The 23588-nt window shown below is 43.9% G+C and overlaps 1 protein-coding gene across 1 annotated transcript; it reads right to left on the reverse strand.

Annotated features, from left to right (window-relative positions):
- Window positions 1–9: 9 nt before the first annotated feature.
- vps72a (vacuolar protein sorting 72 homolog a) lies at window positions 10–23112 on the reverse strand. The gene is made up of 7 exons (XM_037542825.1): window positions 22755–23112; window positions 20738–20854; window positions 18920–19072; window positions 16531–16645; window positions 15133–15309; window positions 1776–1920; window positions 10–948 (listed from the first exon to the last, which is right to left on the reverse strand). The coding sequence occupies exons 2-7, from the start codon at window positions 20852–20854 to the stop codon at window positions 567–569; spliced, it is 1089 nt and encodes a 362-aa protein (XP_037398722.1). The 5' UTR covers window positions 22755–23112; the 3' UTR covers window positions 10–566.
- Between the last annotated feature and the right edge of the window lie 476 nt (window positions 23113–23588).

Below are 23588 nucleotides of genomic sequence, written 5' to 3' on the forward strand. Positions count from 1 at the left end.
CACAGCCTGTTTACTCCAAACATCTGTAAACACTTTATTATCAAACAGCTGAACTCGGTAAACAGACAGTAAAAACACCAGCGTTCAGTCAGTCAGCACAACCTGAAACACTCACAGCAGCTAAACACACTCCATCCTGAGGCTTCAGCACCGCACCTATGAGCTAATGTGGCTTTAGCACTGCAGCTACGAGGCTAATGTGGCTTTAGCACTGCAGCTACAACCTAATGTGGCTTTAGCACTGCAGCTACAAGGCTAATGTGGCTTTAGCACTGCAGCTACGAGGCTAATGTGGCTTCAGCACCGCAGCTGCAAGCAAATGTAGCTAACATAACTAGCCATCATTAATCTATAAACCTAGACTAAATTCCCTCAGGGTGACCACGGTGGTCCGCCTGCTGATTCCCTCAGGTTAAGCCTGAGGCTGCACTGCTGCCCCCTGCTGGCTCTATGGTGTCAGTGGTTGGTGTGTCCAGGCTGTGATTAGCCCCTGTTTGACCAGTCCTTTAGGCCTGAGGCTGCAATGCTGCCCCCTCCTGGCTCTATGGTGTCAGTGGTTGGTGTGTTCAGGCTGTGATTAGCCCCTGTTTGACCAGTCCTTTAGGCCTGAGGCTCTTTGCTGCTGCACCGCTGCCCCCTGCTGACTCAGTCGAGTCACTGCTGGGGAACCCGTGAGCTGCGATGTATTTCCGGTACGCCTCGCGGATGATCCTGAATGCACGGGAGTCGGCATATGGGATGTCCGTCACGGGGTCGCGGTACAGCGCGGCCTTGTGGGTAACAGGACACACCTCCTGCACAGGGAGGGCGGGGCCAGAGCGGGCGGACGGGGGGAAGGCGGCCTCAAACGCCTCATCGTCGCTGAAGGTGACGAAACTGCGAGCACACAGAGACCCTGTCCCCGCTGCGCCGGTGGAAGAAGTAGACTGGGGCATGTCCTGATCCAGCCTACAGGAGAAGAGCATCACCTTTATCAGCGTTTGGGACACTAACACATAAAATATTAAAGACAGGAAAGGAAGAAACCTAAACACAAACACAGAGGATCATCTGAATCGCGTTACCTTAAAGAAGGTCTTAATGACTTCCTTAAGGAAGCTAACAGCCTGCTAACGTCTGTTACATCTAAACAGACAGTGTTAGAAATTATTGTTATTATTGTAAGTCCATACAACAGTGCAGCAGCGCGTCCAGTGTGTGGTGGTCTCTACAGTGGCCCAAAAAAGGTGATGCATACCAAACTGTGGGCCCACTGAACCGCTGTATCCCCATCAGGACTATTATTATACTATTATTACTATTTTATTATTAGGGTAAGGCACCATAACAATATTAATTGTGATGAAATATGCCAGAGTAAACCTTTGACTATATGGTGAATATCAGCAGTTAAAGAACACAGACTTACTGCATGTTTGATTACAAAGAGGTGAAGTAGTGCAGTTTGGTGCAGCTCACTAAATGAGAATCACTGTATTTACATGGTTTGTTTTTAATGGCACCACTGGTTCTTTTTTCACTGTTTAAACTCATCAGATGTCAGAAAAAATGGATATGCATTGTGAAAACGTCCTGAAGTACTGTGATACTGTGTTCTTGCTCCCCAACTCTAATAATAACTATTATTGGTATTGTTATTATGACTGTAAAGGTAATTGCTTGCTTACAAAAATAATTAAGACTTAAAGAGAACGTGTGCGCTCGTTAAGGTTCTTCTGAACGTCTCAATATTTGTCTGAAGACCCTGTCCTGTCTGACGTATTTAGAGCGCGTACCCCTCCACATCCACGTTCTCCTCCTTCAGCAGAGCGTCTGTAGTGACAGGCATCAGTACGGAGTGATAGCGGATCGTGGGCCCCTCAAACCTTCTCTTCTTCTGGACATGCTTCTTCTTATCAGCCTCCAGACGCTCGTAATTCTCTACAATACACACACACACACACAAACATCAAACAGAGCTTCTAAACACACAATTACAAAACTCCACCTTAAGTCCAGACTGTTCTTCACAGTGGTGGCCCGGAGTAGTAGCCCCGGCACCCCATACTCCCGGAGGACCTCCCACAAGATATCTCAGGGAACACGGTCATAAGCCTTCTCCAAGTCCACAAAACACATGTAGACTGGGTTGGCAAACTCCCATGCCCCCTCAACAATCCATGACAGTGTGAAAAGCTGGTCCATTGTTCCACAGCCTGGACGGAATCTGCATTCTTCCTCCTCAATCTGATGTTCAACTATCGGTCAAAGTATCTTTTCTAGCACCTTTCCCAGGGAGGCTGAGCAGTGTGATACCCCAATAGCTGGCACACACCCACCGGTCCCCCTTTTAGAAGACTGTATGTTAATCTGAGCTGTGATCTGACTCAGGATCAGCTCTGTGTGTATATATAGAGAGACTACAGGTTAATCTGGGCTGTGATCTGACTCAGGATAAGCTCTGTGTGTATATATGTAGAGAGACTATAGGTTAATCTCAGCTGTGATCTGACTCAGGATCAGCTCTGTGTGTATAAACAGAGAGACTACAAGTTAATCTGAGCTGTGATCTGACTCAGGATCAGCTCTGTGTGTATATATAGAGAGAGTACATGTTAATCTGAGCTGTGATCTGACTCAGGATCAGCTCTGCGTGTATATAGAGAATGTAGGTTAATCTGGGCTGTGATCTGACTCAGGATCAGCTCTGTGTGTATATATAGAGAGACTACAGGTTAATCTCAGCTGTGATCTGACTCAGGATCAGCTCTGTGTGTATATATAGAGAGACTGCAGGTTAATCTGAGCTGTGATCTGACTCAGGATCAGCTCTGTGTGTATATAGAGACTGTAGGTTAATCTGAGCTGTGATCTGACTCAGGATAAGCTCTGCGTGTATATATAGAGAGACTACAGGTTAATCTGAGCTGTGATCTGACTCAGGATCAGCTCTGTGTGTATATATAGAGAGACTGCAGGTTAATCTGAGCTGTGATCTGACTCAGGATCAGCTCTGTGTGTATATATAGAGAGACTACATGTTAATCTGAGCTGTGATCTGACTCAGGATCAGCTCTGTGTGTATATAGAGTCTGTAGGTTAATCTGGGCTGTGATCTGACTCAGGATCAGCTCTGTGTGTATATAGAGAGACTACAGGTTAATCTGAGCTGTGATCAGACTCAGGATCAGCTCTGTGTGTATATAGAGAGACTAAAGGTTAATCTGAGCTGTGATCTGACTCAGGATCAGCTCTGTGTGTATATAGAGAATGTAGGTTAATCTGAGCTGTGATCTGACTCAGGATCAGCTCTGTGTGTATATAGAGACTGTAGGTTAATCTGAGCTGTGATCTGACTCAGGATCAGCAATGTGTGTATATAGAGACTGTAGGTTAATCTGAGCTGTGACCTGACTAAGGATCAGCTCTGTGTGTATAAATAGAGAGACTACAGGTTAATCTGGGCTGTGATCTGACTCAGGAACAGCTCTGTGTGTATAAATAGAGAGACTACAGGTTAATCTGAGCTGTGATCTGACTCAGGATCAGCTCTGTGGGTATATATAGAGAGACTACAGGTTAATCTGAGCTGTGATCTGACTCAGGCTCAGCTGTGTGTATATAGAGAGACTACAGGTTAATCTGAGCTGTGATCTGACTGAGGATCAGCTTTGTGTGTATATACAGACAGACTACAGGTTAATCTGAGCTGTGATCTGACTCAGGATCAGCTGTGTGTATATATAGAGAGACTACAGGTTAATCTCAGCTGTGATCTGACTCAGGATCAGCTCTGTGTGTATATATAGAAAGACTGCAGGTTAATCTCAGCTGTGATCTGACTCAGGATAAGCTCTGTGTGTATATACAGAGAGACTACAGGTTAATCTGAGCTGTGATCTGACTCAGGATCAGCTCTGTGCTCATACAGAGACTGTGGGTGTATGGTAATGTACCTAGAGACTGCAGGTTAATCTGAGCTGTAATCTGACTCAGGATCAGCTCTGTGTGTGTATATATATATATAAAGAGAGAGAGACTAGGTTAATCTGAGCTGTGATCTGACTCAGGATCAGCTCTGTGTGTATATATAGAGAGACTGCAGGTTAATCTCAGCTGTGATCTGACTCAGGATCAGCTCTGTGTGTATATATAGAGAGACTGCAGGTTAATCTCAGCTGTGATCTGACTCAGGATCAGCTCTGTGTGTATATATAGAGAGACTGCAGGTTAATCTCAGCTGTGATCTGACTCAGGATCAGCTCTGTGTGTATATATAGAGAGACTACAGGTTAATCTGAGCTGTGATCTGACTCAGGATCAGCTCTGTGTGTAGATATAGAGAGACTGCAGGTTAATCTGAGCTGTGATCTGACTCAGGATCAGCTCTGTGTGTATATACAGAGAGACGACAGGTTAATCTGCGCTGTGATCTGACTCAGGATCAGCTCTGTGTGTATATATAGAGAGACTACAGGTTAATCTGAGCTGTGATCTGACTCAGGATCAGCTCTGTGGGTATATATAGAGAGACTACAGGTTAATCTGAGCTGTGATCTGACTCAGGATCAGCTCTGTGTGTATATAGAGAATGTAGGTTAATCTGAGCTGTGATCTGACTCAGGATCAGCTTTGTGTGTATATACAGAGAGACTACAGGTTAATCTGAGCTGTGATCTGACTCAGGATCAGCTGTGTGTATATATAGAGAGACTACAGGTTAATCTGAGCTGTGATCTGACTCAGGATCAGCTCTGTGGGTATATATAGAGAGACAACAGGTTAATCTGAGCTGTGATCAGACTCAGGATCAGCTCTGTGTGTATATATAGAGAGACTGCAGGTTAATCTCAGCTGTGATCTGACTCAGGATCAGCTCTGTGTGTATATATAGAGAGACTACAGGTTAATCTCAGCTGTGATCTGACTCAGGATCAGCTCTGTGTGTATATATAGAGAGACTGCAGGTTAATCTCAGCTGTGATCTGACTCAGGATCAGCTCTGTGTGTATATATAGAGAGACTACATGTTAATCTGAGCTGTGATCTGACTCAGGATCAGCTCTGTGTGTATATACAGAGAGACGACAGGTTAATCTGCGCTGTGATCTGACTCAGGATCAGCTCTGTGTGTATATATAGAGAGACTACAGGTTAATCTGAGCTGTGATCTGACTCAGGATCAGCTCTGTGTGTATATAGAGAATGTAGGTTAATCTGAGCTGTGATCTGACTCAGGATCAGCTCTGTGTGTATATACAGAGAGACTACAGGTTAATCTGAGCTGTGATCTGACTCAGGATCAGCTCTGTGGGTATATATAGAGAGACTACAGGTTAATCTGAGCTGTGATCTGACTCAGGATCAGCTCTGTTTTTATATAGAGAACGTAGGTTAATCTGAGCTGTGATCTGACTCAGGATCAGCTTTGTGTGTATATACAGAGAGACTACAGGTTAATCTGAGCTGTGATCTGACTCAGGATCAGCTGTGTGTATATATAGAGAGACTACAGGTTAATCTGAGCTGTGATCTGACTCAGGATCAGCTCTGTGGGTATATATAGAGAGACTACAGGTTAATCTGGGCTGTGATCTGACTCAGGATCAGATCTGTGTGTCTATATATATATATATATAGAGACTGTAGGTTAATCTGAGCTGTGATCTGACTCAGGATCAGCTCTGTGTGTATATATAGAGAGACTACAGGTTAATCTGAGCTGTGATCTGACTCAGGATCAGCTGTGTGTATATATACAGAGAGACGACAGGTTAATCTGCGCCGTGATCTGACTCAGGATCAGCTCTGTGTGTATATATAGAGAGACTACAGGTTAATCTGAGCTGTGATCTGACTCAGGATCAGCTCTGTGTGTATATAGAGAATGTAGGTTAATCTGAGCTGTGATCTGACTCAGGATCAGCTCTGTGTGTATATACAGAGAGACTACAGGTTAATCTGAGCTGTGATCTGACTCAGGATCAGCTCTGTGGGTATATATAGAGAGACTACAGGTTAATCTGAGCTGTGATCTGACTCAGGATCAGCTCTGTGTGTATATAGAGAATGTAGGTTAATCTGAGCTGTGATCTGACTCAGGATCAGCTTTGTGTGTATATACAGAGAGACTACAGGTTAATCTGAGCTGTGATCTGACTCAGGATCAGCTGTGTGTATATATATAGAGAGACTACAGGTTAATCTGAGCTGTGATCTGACTCAGGATCAGCTCTGTGGGTATATATAGAGAGACAACAGGTTAATCTGAGCTGTGATCAGACTCAGGATCAGCTCTGTGTGTATATATAGAGAGACTGCAGGTTAATCTCAGCTGTGATCTGACTCAGGATCAGCTCTGTGTGTATATATAGAGAGACTACATGTTAATCTGAGCTGTGATCTGACTCAGGATCAGCTCTGTGTGTATATACAGAGAGACGACAGGTTAATCTGCGCTGTGATCTGACTCAGGATCAGCTCTGTGTGTATATATAGAGAGACTACAGGTTAATCTGAGCTGTGATCTGACTCAGGATCAGCTCTGTGTGTATATAGAGAATGTAGGTTAATCTGAGCTGTGATCTGACTCAGGATCAGCTTTGTGTGTATATAGAGACAGACTACAGGTTAATCTGAGCCGTGACTTGACTCAGGATCAGCTGTGTGTATATATAGAGAGACTACAGGTTAATCTCAGCTGTGATCTGACTCAGGATCAGCTCTGTGTGTATATATAGAGAGACTACAGGTTAATCTGAGCTGTGATCTGACTCCGGATCAGCTCTGTGTGTATATAGAGAATGTAGGTTAATCTGAGCTGTGATCTGACTCAGGATCAGCTCTGTGTGTGAATATAGAGAGACTACAGGTTAATCTGAGCTGTGATCTGACTCAGGATCAGCTCTGTGTGTATATACAGTGAGACTACAGGTTAATCTGAGCTGTGATCTGACTCAGGATCAGCTGTGTGTATATATAGAGAGACTACAGGTTAATCTGAGCTGTGATCTGACTCAGGATCAGCTCTGTGGGTATACATATAGAGAGACTACAGGTTAATCTGAGCTGTGATCTGACTCAGGATCAGCTCTGTGTGTATATAGAGAATGATGGTCAATCTGAGCTGTGATCTGACTCAGGATCAGCTCTGTGTGTATATATAGAGAGACTACAGGTTAATCTGAGCTGTGATCTGACTCAGGATCAGCTTTGTGTGTATATACAGACAGACTACAGGTTAATCTGAGCTGTGATCTGACTCAGGATCAGCTGTGTGTATATATAGAGAGACTACAGGTTAATCTCAGCTGTGATCTGACTCAGGATCAGCTCTGTGTGTATATATAGAGAGACTAAAGGTTAATCTCAGCTGTGATCTGATACAGGATCAGCTCTGTGTGTCTATATAGAGAGACTACAGGTTAATCTCAGCTGTGATCTGACTTAGGATCAGCTCTGTGTGTATATATAGAGAGACTAGGTTAATCTGAGCTGTGATCTGACTCAGGATCAGCTCTGTGTGTATATATAGAGAGACTGCAGGTTAATCTCAGCTGTGATCTGACTCAGGATCAGCTCTGTGTGTATATATAGAGAGACTACATGTTAATCTGAGCTGTGATCTGACTCAGGATCAGCTCTGTGTGTATATAGAGACTGTAGGTTAATCTGGGCTGTGATCTGACTCAGGATCAGCTCTGTGTGTATATAGAGACTGTAGGTTAATCTGAGCTGTGATCTGACTCAGGATCAGCTCTGTGTGTATATAGAGACTGTAGGTTAATCTGAGCTGTGATCTGACTCAGGATCAGCTGTGTGTATATATAGAGAGACTACAGGTTAATCTCAGCTGTGATCTGACTCAGGATCAGCTCTGTGTGTATATATAGAGAGACTAAAGGTTAATCTCAGCTGTGATCTGATACAGGATCAGCTCTGTGTGTATATATAGAGAGACTACAGGTTAATCTCAGCTGTGATCTGACTTAGGATCAGCTCTGTGTGTATATATAGAGAGACTGCAGGTTAATCTCAGCTGTGATCTGACTCAGGATCAGCTCTGTGTGTATATATAGAGAGACTAGGTTAATCTGAGCTGTGATCTGACTCAGGATCAGCTCTGTGTGTATATATAGAGAGACTGCAGGTTAATCTCAGCTGTGATCTGACTCAGGATCAGCTCTGTGTGTATATATAGAGAGACTACATGTTAATCTGAGCTGTGATCTGACTCAGGATCAGCTCTGTGTGTATATATAGAGAGACTGCAGGTTAATCTGAGCTGTGATCTGACTCAGGATAAGCTCTGTATGTATAAATAGAGAGACTACAGGTTAATCTGGGCTGTGATCTGACTCAGAATCAGCTCTGTGCGTTTATATAGAGAGACTGTAGGTTAATCTGAGCTGTGATCTGACTCAGGATCAGCTCTGTGTGTATATATAGAGAGACTGCAGGTTAATCTCAGCTGTGATCTGACTCAGGATCAGCTCTGTGTGTATATATAGAGAGACTGCAGGTTAATCTCAGCTGTGATCTGACTCAGGATCAGCTCTGTGTGTATATATAGAGAGACTGCAGGTTAATCTCAGCTGTGATCTGACTCAGGATCAGCTCTGTGTGTATATATAGAGAGACTACATGTTAATCTGAGCTGTGATCTGACTCAGGATCAGCTCTGTGTGTATATAGAGAGACTACAGGTTAATCTGAGCTGTGATCTGACTCAGGATCAGCTCTGTGTGTATATAGAGACTGTAGGTTAATCTGAGCTGTGATCTGACTCAGGATCAGCTCTGTGTGTATATAGAGACTGTAGGTTAATCTGAGCTGTGATCTGACTCAGGATCAGCTCTGTGTGCATATAGAGAGACTACAGGTTAATCTGAGCTGTGATCTGACTCAGGATCAGCTCTGTGTGTATATAGAGACTGTAGGTTAATCTGAGCTGTGATCTGACTCAGGATCAGCTCTGTGTGTATATAGAGACTGTAGGTTAATCTGAGCTGTGATCTGACTCAGGATCAGCTCTGTGTGTATATATAGAGAGACTGCAGGTTAATCTGAGCTGTGATCTGACTCAGGATCAGCTCTGTGTGTATATATAGAGCGACTGCAGGTTAATCTCAGCTGTGATCTGACTCAGGATCAGCTCTGTGTGTATATATAGAGAGACTACATGTTAATCTGAGCTGTGATCTGACTCAGGATCAGCTCTGTGTGTATATAGAGAGACTACAGGTTAATCTGAGCTGTGATCTGACTCAGGATCAGCTCTGTGTGTATATAGAGACTGTAGGTTAATCTGAGCTGTGATCTGACTCAGGATCAGCTCTGTGTGTATATAGAGACTGTAGGTTAATCTGAGCTGTGATCTGACTCAGGATCAGCTCTGTGTGCATATAGAGAGACTACAGGTTAATCTGAGCTGTGATCTGACTCAGGATCAGCTCTGTGTGTATATAGAGACTGTAGGTTAATCTGAGCTGTGATCTGACTCTGGATCAGCTCTGTGTGTATATAGAGACTGTAGGTTAATCTGAGCTGTGATCTGACTCAGGATCAGCTCTGTGTGTATAAACAGAGAGACTCCAGGTTAATCTGGGCTGTGATCTGACTCAGGATCAGCTCTGTGTGTACATATAGAGAGACTGTATGTTAATCTGAGCTGTGATCTGACTCAGGATCAGCTGTGCGTGTGTTCTCATTGTTGGGGATTCTATTGTTCGCTATTTAAAGGTGTCAAAGGCTAAAGCTAAGGCTAAAACTAATGCAACGGTGGCATGTTTTCCAGGTGCTCGTGTCCTGGACGTCGCCCGGCGGCTTCCTGCGGTGCTCTGGCACCGTGGGGATCCTGGCACCGTTGTAGTCCATGTGGGGACGAACGACACGTCCGCCCGGCGCAGTGAGGTCCTGAAGGAGCACTACCGGAGACTTCTGGACACCGCTCGCCAGCGGACCGACGCCAGGATCATCGTCTCCGGACCCCTGCCCACCTACCGCCGCGGGAGCCTGAAGTTCAGCCGCCTCTACGCACTCCACTGCTGGCTGCGGGAGTGGTGCCCTACCATCGGCGTGGACTTCGTGGACAACTGGGAGAGCTTTCGGGAGCGACCGTCCCTCTTCCACCGCGACGGGCTTCATCCCAGTCCCCTGGGATCCACCGTCCTCTCTGGAAACATTGAGGCGGTGCTACGCCGGGACTGACTGCCTGTATTCAGTCATACCGGGCAGGTTAGTGGGCTTAATAATAGTCCATTTAGTGAGAAATACTGCTCTAATTATTTACCCTACCACTTTTCTGATTACACTACTGGAAATAATATTTCTGTGTCACTTTCTCAGAACAGTGTAATTAAACCTTCTAAGATTGAGACTGTGTCTGTCCCCCGTGTAACGCGAAATCGGAATAATCAGAAAATCTGTTTTAACAATCTAATTAGAATTAAAACAAACGTATCCGTCTCTCAGAGTACTAGCAACGTCCGTATTAAAATAGGGCTTCTAAATATAAGATCGCTAGCACCTAAATCAGTTATTGTAAATGAAATTATTACTGATAATCAGCTTACTGCACTATGTCTCTGTGAAACCTGGGTTAAACCTGACGAATACATTGCTCTAAATGAATCCACTCCCCCAGGCTTTAGCTATTATAGTCACCCACGCAGGTCCGGTCGTGGTGGTGGGGTAGCCACAATATATGATTTAGTTCTAGGTGTAACTCAGAACTCAGGGTTTGATACTAAGTCGTTCGAAGTTCTTAGTCTTAAAGTAGCAGGTCCGTCTCCTGCTTCCAAAACTCAGCATTCGTTTCTACTGATAACAGTGTATCGTCCTCCTGGACCATATTCAGAGTTTATTAGTGAATTTGCTGATTTTTTAGCAGCAGTAACTCTTTGCTCTGATAGGATCGTTATTGCAGGCGACTTCAATATTCATTTTGAAAAGGATCAGGACCCACTAAAAATTGCTTTTAAATCAATTATAGATGCTCTAGGCCTCAATCAAAATATTATAGGCCCCACTCACCGATGTAGCCATACATTAGACTTAGTTCTGACAATGGGTATTGAAGCAGAGAATATAGTCAGTTTTTCACAAAATGACTCAATATCCGACCATTATTTAATCATGTTTGAAGTTGTTCTTAGTCAAGAAATCCTTCAGCCTCCCCGCTACAGTAACAAGCGTAAAATAACAACCTCAACAGCAATTCGTTTATAAATAACCTCCCAGACTTAAACAGCTCCTCTCCATCTAATGAAATAGATCTCGAACGCATAACTGAACATTTTCAATCTGTGCTCCGCTTTAACCTAGATAGTGTTGCGCCGATGAAAATAAAACCGATCAGGGATAAAAAGCTAGCCCCGTGGTATAATGACCACACGCGCACATTAAAACAAACAGCTCGTAACTTTGAACGTAAATGGCGACTCACTAAACTAGAATCCTTCCGACTTGAGTGGCAGCATAGTATGACGAACTATAAAAAAGCGCTAATTAAAACTAAATCACAGTACATCTCAGCTCTCATTGAAAAAAACAGAGACAACCCGAGATTTCTGTTCAGTACTGTGGCTAAACTTACTAAAAATCAAAAACAAACTAGCTCCGTTATCCCTGACACCATTAATAGTAACGATTTCATGAAGTTCTTAGATGATAAAATTAATAATATTAGACTAGAAATTCAGTGTCACTCACATAACATACCTATAGACATAGATGAATGCTGCTCCAGCTCTGAGCCACACCTAGAGAATTTTATCCCAGTTATAGAAAAGGATTTGCTTAATATAATTAGCTCATTAAAATCGACGTCATGCTTATTAGATCCTGTACCTACACAGCTATTTAAACAGGCACTGCCTAAGGTTGGGAACTCATTACTAGATATAGTCAATTCATCTCTCAGCTTGGGCTATGTACCTAATTCTCTCAAATTGGCAGTCATTAAGCCCATCATAAAAAAGCCAAATCTGGATCCCTGTGAGCTGGCTAATTATAGACCGATTTCCAATCTCCCCTTCATAGCCAAAATTCTTGAAAAAATAGTGTTTAAGCAGCTGTGCTCTTATTTACAAAACAATAGCATTCATGAAATTTTCCAATCAGGATTCAGACAAAATCACAGCACAGAAACCGCCTTGCTAAGAGTAACAAATGACCTACTTTCTGCACTCGATAGGGGCAGCACTGCCATTCTTGTGCTCCTTGATCTCAGTGCTGCCTTTGACACTATAGATCACGCTATTTTGCTCAATAGATTAGAAAATCTTATAGGAATTAAAGGATGCGCCCTCACCTGGTTCAAATCCTATCTTAGTGATCGCTACCAGTGTGTTCATTTAAAGAATAAATGCTCTTATCAGTCTAGAGTTAAATATGGTGTCCCACAAGGGTCAATTCTGGGCCCAATACTCTTTACACTCTACATGCTACCGCTGGGTAAAATAATCCGTAGGCACGGTATTAACTTTCACTGTTATGCAGATGACACCCAACTTTACATATCAGCTAAACCCAATGAGGACCTCTGTCTAAACCAAATAACTGACTGTATTAGAGAAATAAGAAAGTGGATGACACTTAATTTTCTCCTACTAAATTCAGATAAAACTGAGGTCCTCCTACTAGGTCCCAAACTTGATAAAATCGATAATATTGTAGTAGAAATAGATGGTCACCTAATCATACCAGGTAAAACGGTGCGAAACTTAGGAGTCATTTTTGACTCAGTTCTTTCATTCGATGTGCATATATGCAGCATAGTTAAAACCGCATTCTTCCATCTACGTAATATAGCTAAACTCCGCAACATACTCTCTCATGCAGATGTTGAGAAGCTGGTGCATGCATTCATAACCTCTAGACTGGACTACTGCAATGCTTTGTTGGCTGGAAGTTCATGTAAATCTTTGAACAAGCTCCAGCTGGTTCAAAATGCAGCTGCTAGGGTGCTCACCAGAGCTAGAAAATTTGATCATATTACACCAATCCTCTCATCCCTACATTGGTTACCTGTTAAATTCCGTATAGACTATAAAATACTCCTTTTGACGTATAAATCTCTTAAAGGGCTGGCCCCGCAATATCTGGCGGAACTCCTTATCCCTTATAACCCGCCACGTACACTCCGCTCGCAAGAGGCCGGCTTATTATCAGTCCCGCGTATTAGAAAAAACAACGCATTAGGTAAAGCTTTCTCTTATAAAGCTCCGCAACTTTGGAATAATCTCCCTATTAATATACGGGACTCAGACACACTCTCAGTCTTTAAATCCAGACTCAAAACATTTCTTTTTGAACAAGCTTTTAGATAAATTTATCTTAGCGGTTCTCTCAAGCTGTAGCCTGCAGCTATTCTACTATTGTCCTGTGCACACAAACTTAGTCTGTACTGTTGGTCTCCCTTTAACGATTTCTCTTACAGCTCACACACCAAACACAAACCCTGTTCTAATCATTATCTCTCTCTTTTTCCCCTCATGTCCTGAGCTGCTGTCTGGAGGTGTCCATCCAGGGTCCCTGTGCTTTTTCACAGGCGTGCCCCGCTCTTCAGCAAAGTATAAAACCATTCTAACCTCTTTTTCTTCCCTCCCACTCTGTTCTCTCTCTCTGTCTCTCTCGCATGCGTCGAGATGTTCGGTCGGCCTGTCTGGAGGTGCCGATTCGTGTTTGCAGCACTCTGGAATCGGCCCTGTCCCGCTCAACAGAGATTAACACAACCCTTCTAACCTATCTTTCTTCCCTCCCACTCCATTCTCTCTCTCTATCTCTCTCACATGTGTCGAGATGCACCGTTGGCCTGTCTGTAGGTGCCCCATTCGTGGTTCCAGCGTTCCAGCCATCTTTTTGCACTCTCTTTGTACTGTTGTTCTTGTTTCTGTTCTGTTTCTTCTGTGCGGGTCGACCCACGGGGGTTGGGTTCCTCGGACTGAGCCTTGGTCCCTTCTAAGGTTTCTTCCTCTTAAAGGGAGTTTTTCCTTACCACTGTAGTCACCACAAAATTGGCTTCACTGTGGTGATGCTCATAAGAGGCGTGGACCTGTTTTTCTGTAAAGCTGCTTTGTGACAACCTTGTTGTAAAAAGCGCTATATAAATAAACTTGAATTGAATTGAATTGAATTGAATATAGAGACTGCAGGTTAATCTGAGCTGTGATCTGACTCAGGATAAGCTCTGTATGTATAAATAGAGAGACTACGGGTTAATCTGGGCTGTGATCTGACTTAGAATCAGCTCTGTGCGTTTATATAGAGAGACTGTAGGTTAATCTGAGCTGTGATCTGACTCAGGATCAGCTCTGTGTGTATATATAGAGAGACTGCAGGTTAATCTCAGCTGTGATCTGACTCAGGATCAGCTCTGTGTGTATATATAGAGAGACTACAGGTTAATCTGAGCTGTGATCTGACTCAGGATCAGCTTTGTGTGTATATAGAGACAGACTACAGGTTAATCTGAGCCGTGACTTGACTCAGGATCAGCTGTGTGTATATATAGAGAGACTACAGGTTAATCTCAGCTGTGATCTGACTCAGGATCAGCTCTGTGTGTATATATAGAGAGACTAAAGGTTAATCTCAGCTGTGATCTGATACAGGATCAGCTCTGTGTGTATATATAGAGAGACTGCAGGTTAATCTCAGCTGTGATCTGACTCAGGATCAGCTCTGTGTGCATATACAGAGAGACTACAGGTTAATCTGCGCTGTGATCTGACTCAGGATCAGCTCTGTGCTCATACAGAGACTGTGTGTGTGTATGGTAATGTACCTAGAGATATATATATAGAGAGAGAGAGAGAGAGAGAGAGACTAGGTTAATCTGAGCTGTGATCTGACTCAGGATCAGCTCTGTGTGTATATACAGAGAGACGACAGGTTAATCTGAGCTGTGATCTGACTCAGGATCAGCTCTGTGTGTATATATAGAGAGACTACAGGTTAATCTGAGCTGTGATCTGACTCAGGATCAGCTCTGTGTGTATATAGAGAATGTAGGTTAATCTGAGCTGTGATCTGACTCAGGATCAGCTCTGTGTGTATATACAGAGAGACTACAGGTTAATCTGAGCTGTGATCTGACTCAGGATCAGCTCTGTGCTCATACAGAGACTGTGTGTGTGTATGGTAATGTACCTAGAGACTGCAGGTTAATCTGAGCTGTAATCTGAGCCTCCTTCAGCAGCTCCTCCTGACTCAGAATGCGCTCGGTGTTGGTTTTCCTGCGGCGTGGCGCCTCCATCTGGCGCTCCTGCAGACGCTCGAAGGTCTTCCTTGTGTGCTCGCTGGTGGACTTGCGCACCGACTTGCGCACTGCAGAGAGGAAGTAAGGCATACTTAAGAAATGTGAACATTTTTCATACTTCCAGCTACAGAAACGATGAATCCCAGTGAAAGCGTTAAGCTCAGTCTGGGTGTGGGTCAGTCCACTTAACACTAAAATCAGACGGAAACGGAACGGCGTTAGATAACGTAGATACAGTAACACTGTAGCTGGACTATTACAGTAATGATGTGTTTCATGTGTCGCACAGTGTTTATTTCAGGACGAGGGGCTGACAGCGGAGAAATCTGAAAACTCTGATTTGAGTTTATTATCAGAACTGAGATCTGCAGGGTCTGTGTTAAGACATCTGACCTGATGGTAAACTCTTATTCTCTTTACTGACACATAATATTCTATAGTCTGTCCGTTTGGCTATAAACCTGACTGTCTACATGCTGAAGTGAACTGAGGTTAAATACCCAATAAATGTGAAAACAGTCTGGTGAGCGGCGACGTTTCATTTTCACATGATTTCTTTAACGAAGCCAACAGATGAACAGCAGCTACTGTACAGCGTGACTGACTACAGACGTTCTGCACCAGTGTTTTAATCAACGTTCACTTCAAGCTCTTCAAGCTTAAGGGTACAGGAGGGGTTTAGGCGGTGGAGGAGGGGGTTTAGGTGGTGACGGAGGGGGTTTAGGCGGTGACGGAGGGGGCTTAGGCAGTGCAGGAGGGGGTTTAGGCGGTGAAGGAGGGGGTTTAGGCGGTGCAGGAGGGGGTTTAGGCGGTGAAGGAGGGGGTTTAGGCGGTGCAGGAGGGGGTATGACTGTACAGTAGGAGGTTTGACGGTACAGGAAGGGGCCTGACGGTACAGCAAGGGGGCTTTTTAACAGCAGTGATCACCTTTAGGGGCAGATCACCACTGTGTATTACAGCTGATTCCTTGATGCCTAATGAATAAGCTTTCAGCTCCTGTTTATTTCAGGTGGCCAACTCCACTGCACACCTGATTCAGCTCAGCATCAGCTGGTGTGTTAAAAGAAGGAAAATCACCAAGCTGTCCTGGAACCCAATCCCTCCGGGACCCCCGTTCTCCACCCCAGTTTACTCCAGTCCACGGGCGCGAGACTCAGGGCGCGAGACTCAGGGCGCGAGACTCAGGGCGCGAGACTCAGGGCGCGAGACTCAGGGCGCAAGACTCAGGGCGCAAGACTCAGGGCGCAAGACTCAGGGCGCAAGACTCAGGGCGCAAGACTCAGACTCACACTCTCCGTACTCCTGCAGGTCCTGGTGAGAACGTTTTTCGGCTTTGGGTCTCTCTGTTCTCTTTGGTTCTTCAGACGGACGCTTCACTTTCGGCTTTACCGCTTTCACTGGCTCCTGCACACACACACACACACACACAGCTAAGGAACAGACTGTCTGACTGAGGTTAAAATGAGAATTGGGAATTGACTGACTTCGGAGACCAGATCAGGTTCAACCATTAGTGGAATTGTTAATGTACTACAATTAAAATTTCCCAAGCGCTTTAGCCAAGCGCGCTGACGTTTCTCCTCCTAATAAACAGGCACACGTTCAGCTCCTCCTCCTCATTATTCACCTCCTGTAATACTGTAATACTCCATTATCTACATTAACACAGGAAGGTGATCAGAGGGGCGGTGGAGTTCGAGTCGGCAGCGTCTGAGATGTTTAAAACGCAGAGTTAGAAGAGAAAACATCTCCCAGTGAAAGCCGCGTTTTACAGTAGGAATAAATGGAGCTCATTATGCTGGTAGTGAACTACGCTGCCTGACTCAGCCACCTCAGAACCAGAGAAACGGGCCTTAAACAGGAGTCAGGACCCTGCTGGGGTTCATCCTAAAGTTAGGACCCTGCTGGGGTTCATCCTAAAGTCAGGACCCTGCTGGGGTTCATCCTAAAGTTAGGACCCTGCTGGGGTTCATCCTAAAGTTAGGACCCTGCTGGGGTTCATCCTAAAGTTAGGACCCTGCTGGGGTTCATCCTAAAGTCAGGACCCTGCTGGGGTTCATCCTAAAGTTAGGACCCTGCTGGGGTTCATCCTAAAGTCAGGGCCCTGCTGGGGTTCATCCTAAAGTTAGGACCCTGCTGGGGTTCATCCTAAAGTTAGGACCCTGCTGGGGTTCATCCTAAAGTCAGGGCCCTGCTGGGGTTCATCCTAAAGTTAGGACCCTGCTGGGGTTCATCCTAAAGTTAGGACCCTGCTGGGGTTCATCCTAAATTTAGGACCCTGCTGGGATTCATCCTAAAGTCAGGACCCTGCTGGGGTTCATCCTAAAGTCAGGACCCTGCTGGGGTTCATCCTAAAGTCAGGACCCTGCTGGGGTTCATCCTAAAGTCAGGATCCTGCTGGGGTTCATCCTAAAGTCAGGACCCTGCTGGGGTTCATCCTAAAGTCAGGACCCTGCTGGGGTTCATCCTAAAGTCAGGACCCTGCTGGGGTTCATCCTAAAGTTAGGACCCTGCTGGGGTTCATCCTAAAGTCAGGACCCTGCTGGGGTTCATCCTAAAGTCAGGACCCTGCTGGGGTTCATCCTAAAGTTAGGACCCTGCTGGGGTTCACCCTAAAGTTAGGACCCTGCTGGGGTTCACCCTAAAGTTAGGACCCTGCTGGGGTTCATCCTAAAGTCAGGACCCTGCTGGGGTTCATCCTAAAGTCAGGACCCTGCTGGGGTTCATCCTAAAGTCAGGACCCTGCTGGGGTTCATCCTAAAGTTAGGACCCTGCTGGGGTTCATCCTAAAGTCAGGGCCCTGCTGGGGTTCATCCTAAAGTTAGGACCCTGCTGGGGTTCATCCTAAAGTTAGGACCCTGCTGGGGTTCATCCTAAAGTCAGGGCCCTGCTGGGGTTCATCCTAAAGTCAGGGCCCTGCTGGGGTTCATCCTAAAGTTAGGACCCTGCTGGGGTTCATCCTAAAGTTAGGACCCTGCTGGGGTTCATCCTAAATTTAGGACCCTGCTGGGATTCATCCTAAAGTCAGGACCCTGCTGGGGTTCATCCTAAAGTCAGGACCCTGCTGGGGTTCATCCTAAAGTCAGGACCCTGCTGGGGTTCATCCTAAAGTCAGGACCCTGCTGGGGTTCATCCTAAAGTTAGGACCCTGCTGGGGTTCATCCTAAAGTTAGGACCCTGCTGGGGTTCATCCTAAAGTCAGGACCCTGCTGGGGTTCATCCTAAAGTCAGGACCCTGCTGGGGTTCATCCTAAAGTCAGGACCCTGCTGGGGTTCATCCTAAAGTTAGAACCCTGCTGGGGTTCATCCTAAAGTTAGGACCCTGCTGGGGTTCATCCTAAAGTTAGGACCCTGCTAGGGTTCATCCTAAAGTCAGGACCCTGCTGGGGTTCATCCTAAAGTTAGGACCCTGCTGGGGGTCTTCCTGAAGTTAGGACAGGATTTAGGAGGTTTAGTCTAGTGAGGATGTCTGTGTGACGCTGTTTTCTGATCTGGAGTTAATGATGAGATGATGAAGGGAGGAGCTGGTACTCTGGAATAGCTACTGACCTAAACTCAGTCCAGACTGACGTCGTCATGGAGACAGATATCGGCGGTGGGATGTTTCTGTAATACGACTCCTGGTAATATGGTTTCAGTAATACGAGCTGCGGGTAGTGAAGTTTGTGTTATTCTTACTTTATAAGCCTTTGTAACGACGCGGCTCTTCCTGCGGGGGGCGTCCTCCTCCTCATTACTGTCTGGCTCGTCTCCCTCATCGATGTCGAAGTCACTGTCCACTTCGTCTTCCGTGTCTGAGTGGTCACCTCGGTACTCATCATCTCCAGACTCCTACAAGCACACATTGCATTGAACAAGACTGGTCAATACATCCATTATCATCAGTAGGTCCTCTATAAGACAGTACTGGACAAGATTCGTCCATACAATCCTCGTCAATACATTCACGTATGCCGTTAAACCCTCCGTAGGTGGTTTATAAACTCTCTCTCTGTGTTATTATATTAATACTCACGTCGTTAAACCCTCCGTAGGTGCTTTATAAACGCTCTCTCAGTGTTATTATATTAATACTCACGTCGTTAAACCCTCCGTAGGTGGTTTATAAACTCTCTGTGTTATTATATTAATACTCACGTCGTTAAACCTTCCGTAGGTGGTTTATAAACTCTCTCTTTGTTATTATATTAATACTCACGTCGTTAAACCCTTCATAGGTGGTTTATAAACTCTCTCTTTGTTATTATATTAATACTCACGTCGTTAAACCCTCCGTAGGTGGTTTATAAACTCTCTCTCGGTGTTATTATATTAATACTCACGTCGTTAAACCCTCCGTAGGTGGTTTATAAACTCTCTCTCTGTGTGTTATTATATTAATACTCACGTCGTTAAACCCTCCGTAGGTGGTTTATAAACTCTCTCTCAGTGTTATTATATTAATACTCACGTCGTTAAACCCTCCGTAGGTGCTTTATAAACTCACTCTCAGTGTTATTATATTAATACTCACGTCGTTAAAACCTCGTAGGTGCTTTATAAACTCTCTCTCAGTGTTATTATATTAATACTCACGTCGTTAAACCCTCCGTAGGTGGTTTATAAACTCTCTCAGTGTTATTATATTAATACTCACGTCGTTAAACCCTCCGTAGGTGCTTTATAAACTCTCTCTCAGTGTTATTATATTAATACTCACGTCGTTAAACCCTCCGTAGGTGGTTTATAAACTCTGTGTTATTATATTAATACTCACGTCGTTAAACCCTCCGTAGGTGGTTTATAAACTCTCAGTGTTATTATATTAATACTCACGTCGTTAAACCCTCCGTAGATGGTTTATAAACTCTCTCTGTGTTATTATATTAATACGTCATTAAACCCTCCGTAGGTGCTTTATAAACTCTCTCTCAGTGTTATTATATTAATACTCACGTCGTTAAACCCTCCGTAGGTGCTTTATAAACTCTCTCTCTGTGTGTTATTATATTAATACTCACGTCGTTAAACCCTCCGTAGGTGGTTTATAAACTCTCTCTCTGTGTGTTAATATATTAATACTCACGTCGTTAAACCCTCCATAGGTGGTTTATAAACTCTCTCTGTGTTATTATATTAATACTCACGTCGTTAAACCCTCCGTAGGTGGTTTATAAACTCTCTCTCAGTGTTATTATATTAATACTCACGTCGTTAAACCCTCCGTAGGTGGTTTATAAACTCTCTCAGTGTTATTATATTAATACTCACGTCGTTAAACCCTCCGTAGGTGGTTTATAAACTCTCTGTGTTATTATATTAATACTCACATCGTTAAACCCTCCGTAGGTGGTTTATAAACTCTCTGTCTGTGTTATTATATTAATACTCACGTCATTAAACCCTCCGTAGGTGGTTTATAAACTCTCTCTCTGTGTTATTATATTAATACTCACGTCGTTAAACCCTCCGTAGGTGGTTTATAAACTCTCTCAGTGTTAATATATTTATACTCACGTCGTTAAACCCTCCGTAGGTGGTTTTGTAGAAGTCATCTTCTTCCTCCTGATCCAGTAGTTTGGAGAGGCGGTTTCCAGCAGTGCAGCGCTGCTCTCGGCCCAGAGCCAGACTCATCTTTACACCATTGACCATGAAACACAATAAATACAGTATAAACCAGTGATCATAAACACAAATTGTGTGGATTATTTATCCATCAAACTGAGGCTTAAACACATAACTCACTAAACTGCACTATAGATCAATATAACTTGATATAAAACTACAGTACGACTCACCAAACTACATAAATCACTGATCTACAGCATAACTCCCTAATCTACAGCATAACTCCCTAATCTACAGTATAATCTACAGTATAACTCCCTAATCTACAGTATAATCTACAGTATAACTCCCTAATTACAGTATAACTCCATAATCTACAGTATAACTCCCCAATCTACAGTATAACTCCCCAATCTACAGTATAATCTACAGTATAACTCCCCAATCTACAGTATAATCTACAGTATAACTCCCCAATCTACAGTATAACCCCCTAATCTACAGTACAACCCCCTAATCTACAGTATAATCTACAGTATAACTCCCCAATCTACAATATAACCCCCTAATCTACAGTACAACCCCCTAATCTACAGTATAATCTACAGTATAACTCCCCAATCTACAATATAACCCTCTAATCTACAGTACAACCCCCTAAACTACAGTATAATCTACAGTATAACCCCCTAATCTACAGTATAACTCCCCAATCTACAATATAACCCCCTAATCTACAGTATAATCTAAAGTATAACTCCCCAATCTACAGTACAACCCCCTAATCTACAGTATAATCTACAGTATAACTCCCTAATCTACAGTACAATCTACAGTATAACTCCCCAATCTACAATATAACCCCCTTATCTACAGTACAACCCCCTAATCTACAGTATAATCTACAGTATAACTACCCAATCTACAGTATAACTCCCTACTCTACAGTATAATCTACAGTATAACTCCCCAATCTACAGTATAACACCCTAATCTACAGTATAATCTACAGTATAACTCCCCAATCTACAGTATAATCTACAGTATAACTCCCCAATCTACAGTATAATCTACAGTATAACTCCCTAATCTACAGTATAACTCCCCAATCTACAGTATAATCTACAGTATAACTCCCTAATCTACAGTATAATCTACAGTATAACTACCCAATCTACAGTATAACTCCCTACTCTACAGTATAATCTACAGTATAACTCCCCAATCTACAGTATAACACCCTAATCTACAGTATAATCTACAGTATAACTCCCTAATCTACAGTTTAATCTACAGTATAACTCCCTAATCTACAGTATAACTCCCTAATCTACAGTATAATCTACAGTATAACACCCTAATCTACAGTATAATCTACAGTATAACTCCCTAATCTACAGTATAATCTACAGTATAACTACCCAATCTACAGTATAACTCCCCAATCTACAATATAACCCCCTAATCTACAGTACAACCCCCTAATCTACAGTACAACCCCCTAATCTACAGTATAATCTACAGTATAACTCCCCAATCTACAATATAACCCTCTAATCTACAGTACAACCCCCTAATCTACAGTATAATCTACAGTATAACCCCCTAATCTACAGTATAACCCCCCAATCTACAATATAACCCCCTAATCTACAGTACAACCCCCTAATCTACAGTACAACCCCCTAATCTACAGTATAATCTACAGTATAACTCCCCAATCTACAATATAACCCTCTAATCTACAGTACAACCCCCTAATCTACAGTATAATCTACAGTATAACCCCCTAATCTACAGTATAACTCCCCAATCTACAGTATAATCTACAGTATAACTCCCTAATCTACAGTATAATCTACAGTATAGTGTACAGCATAGTCTACGGTATAATCTATAGTACAGTCTACAGTATAATATACAGTACAATGTACAGTATAATCTACAGTACTGGCCGGTTACTCACAGCGAGGCGAACCCGGAGCAGGTCAGTCAGTTCAGCTCCTCGCCGAGGACTAAACGCTGAATCCGGGGAATCGAACACGCTAAACTCGCCCTGAGAGCTCAGATTAACTCAGATGACCTCACTACAGCTCACGACTTTACACTACAGATCACTAATTAACACTACAGCTCACGACTTTACACTACAGATCACTAATTAACAGTACAGCTCACGACTTTACACTACAGCTCACTACTTTACACTACAGCTCACTAATTAACACTACAAATCACCGATAAACCGAGTAAACAAAGCCGCTCAGACACAAACACAGCCCGCCGCTCCGCTCTGCGCTTCCGCTGTAGACCGCAGTCTGAGACGGACACCGACCCCTACAGGAGAGGAGGAGGATCTGCAGCGCTCCAACACCACTAAATACAGCGCATTATTATAGCTGTGCCCATGATGCCCTGCAGGACGACCGACTGCCGAGCCCTCCTGCTGCCCACTTCAGACCAGCTGCCCACGCCCAGCTGCCGCCACCTGCCTTGGACGAGCTGCCCACCCTACACTGATGTTCTCATGGACTCCCAGCTGTTACTAGCTTTTACACTTCCTGTTAAAACTCTTGTCTTTTCTGGAATTCTGTGAAGCTGCTTTGTCTTTTCTGGAATTTTGTGTAGCTGCTTTGTCTTTTCTGGAATTCTGTGAAACAGCTTTGTCTTTTCTGGAATTCTGTGACGCTGCTTTGTCTTTTCTGGAATTCTGTGATGCTGCTTTGTCTTTTCTGGAATTCTGTGATGCTGCTTTGTCTTTTCTGGAATTCTATGAAGCTGCTTTGTCTTTTCTGGAATT

Source organism: Pygocentrus nattereri, chromosome 11, assembly GCF_015220715.1.
Source record: "Pygocentrus nattereri isolate fPygNat1 chromosome 11, fPygNat1.pri, whole genome shotgun sequence".
NCBI lineage: Eukaryota > Metazoa > Chordata > Actinopteri > Characiformes > Serrasalmidae > Pygocentrus > Pygocentrus nattereri.

Excerpts from the sequence above, each read along its gene's own strand:
- vps72a (XM_037542825.1), bottom strand. The coding sequence starts at position 20,854 with ATGAGTCTGGCTCTGGGCCGAGAGCAGCGCTGCACTGCTGGAAACCGC. Across the intron at positions 19,073-20,737 it reads CCTACGGAGGGTTTAACGAC|GAGTCTGGAGATGATGAGTA; the intron begins GTGAGTATAAAT and ends GTGTGCTTGTAG. Across the intron at positions 949-1,775 it reads GAGAACGTGGATGTGGAGGG|GCTGGATCAGGACATGCCCC; the intron begins GTACGCGCTCTA and ends CTTCTCCTGTAG.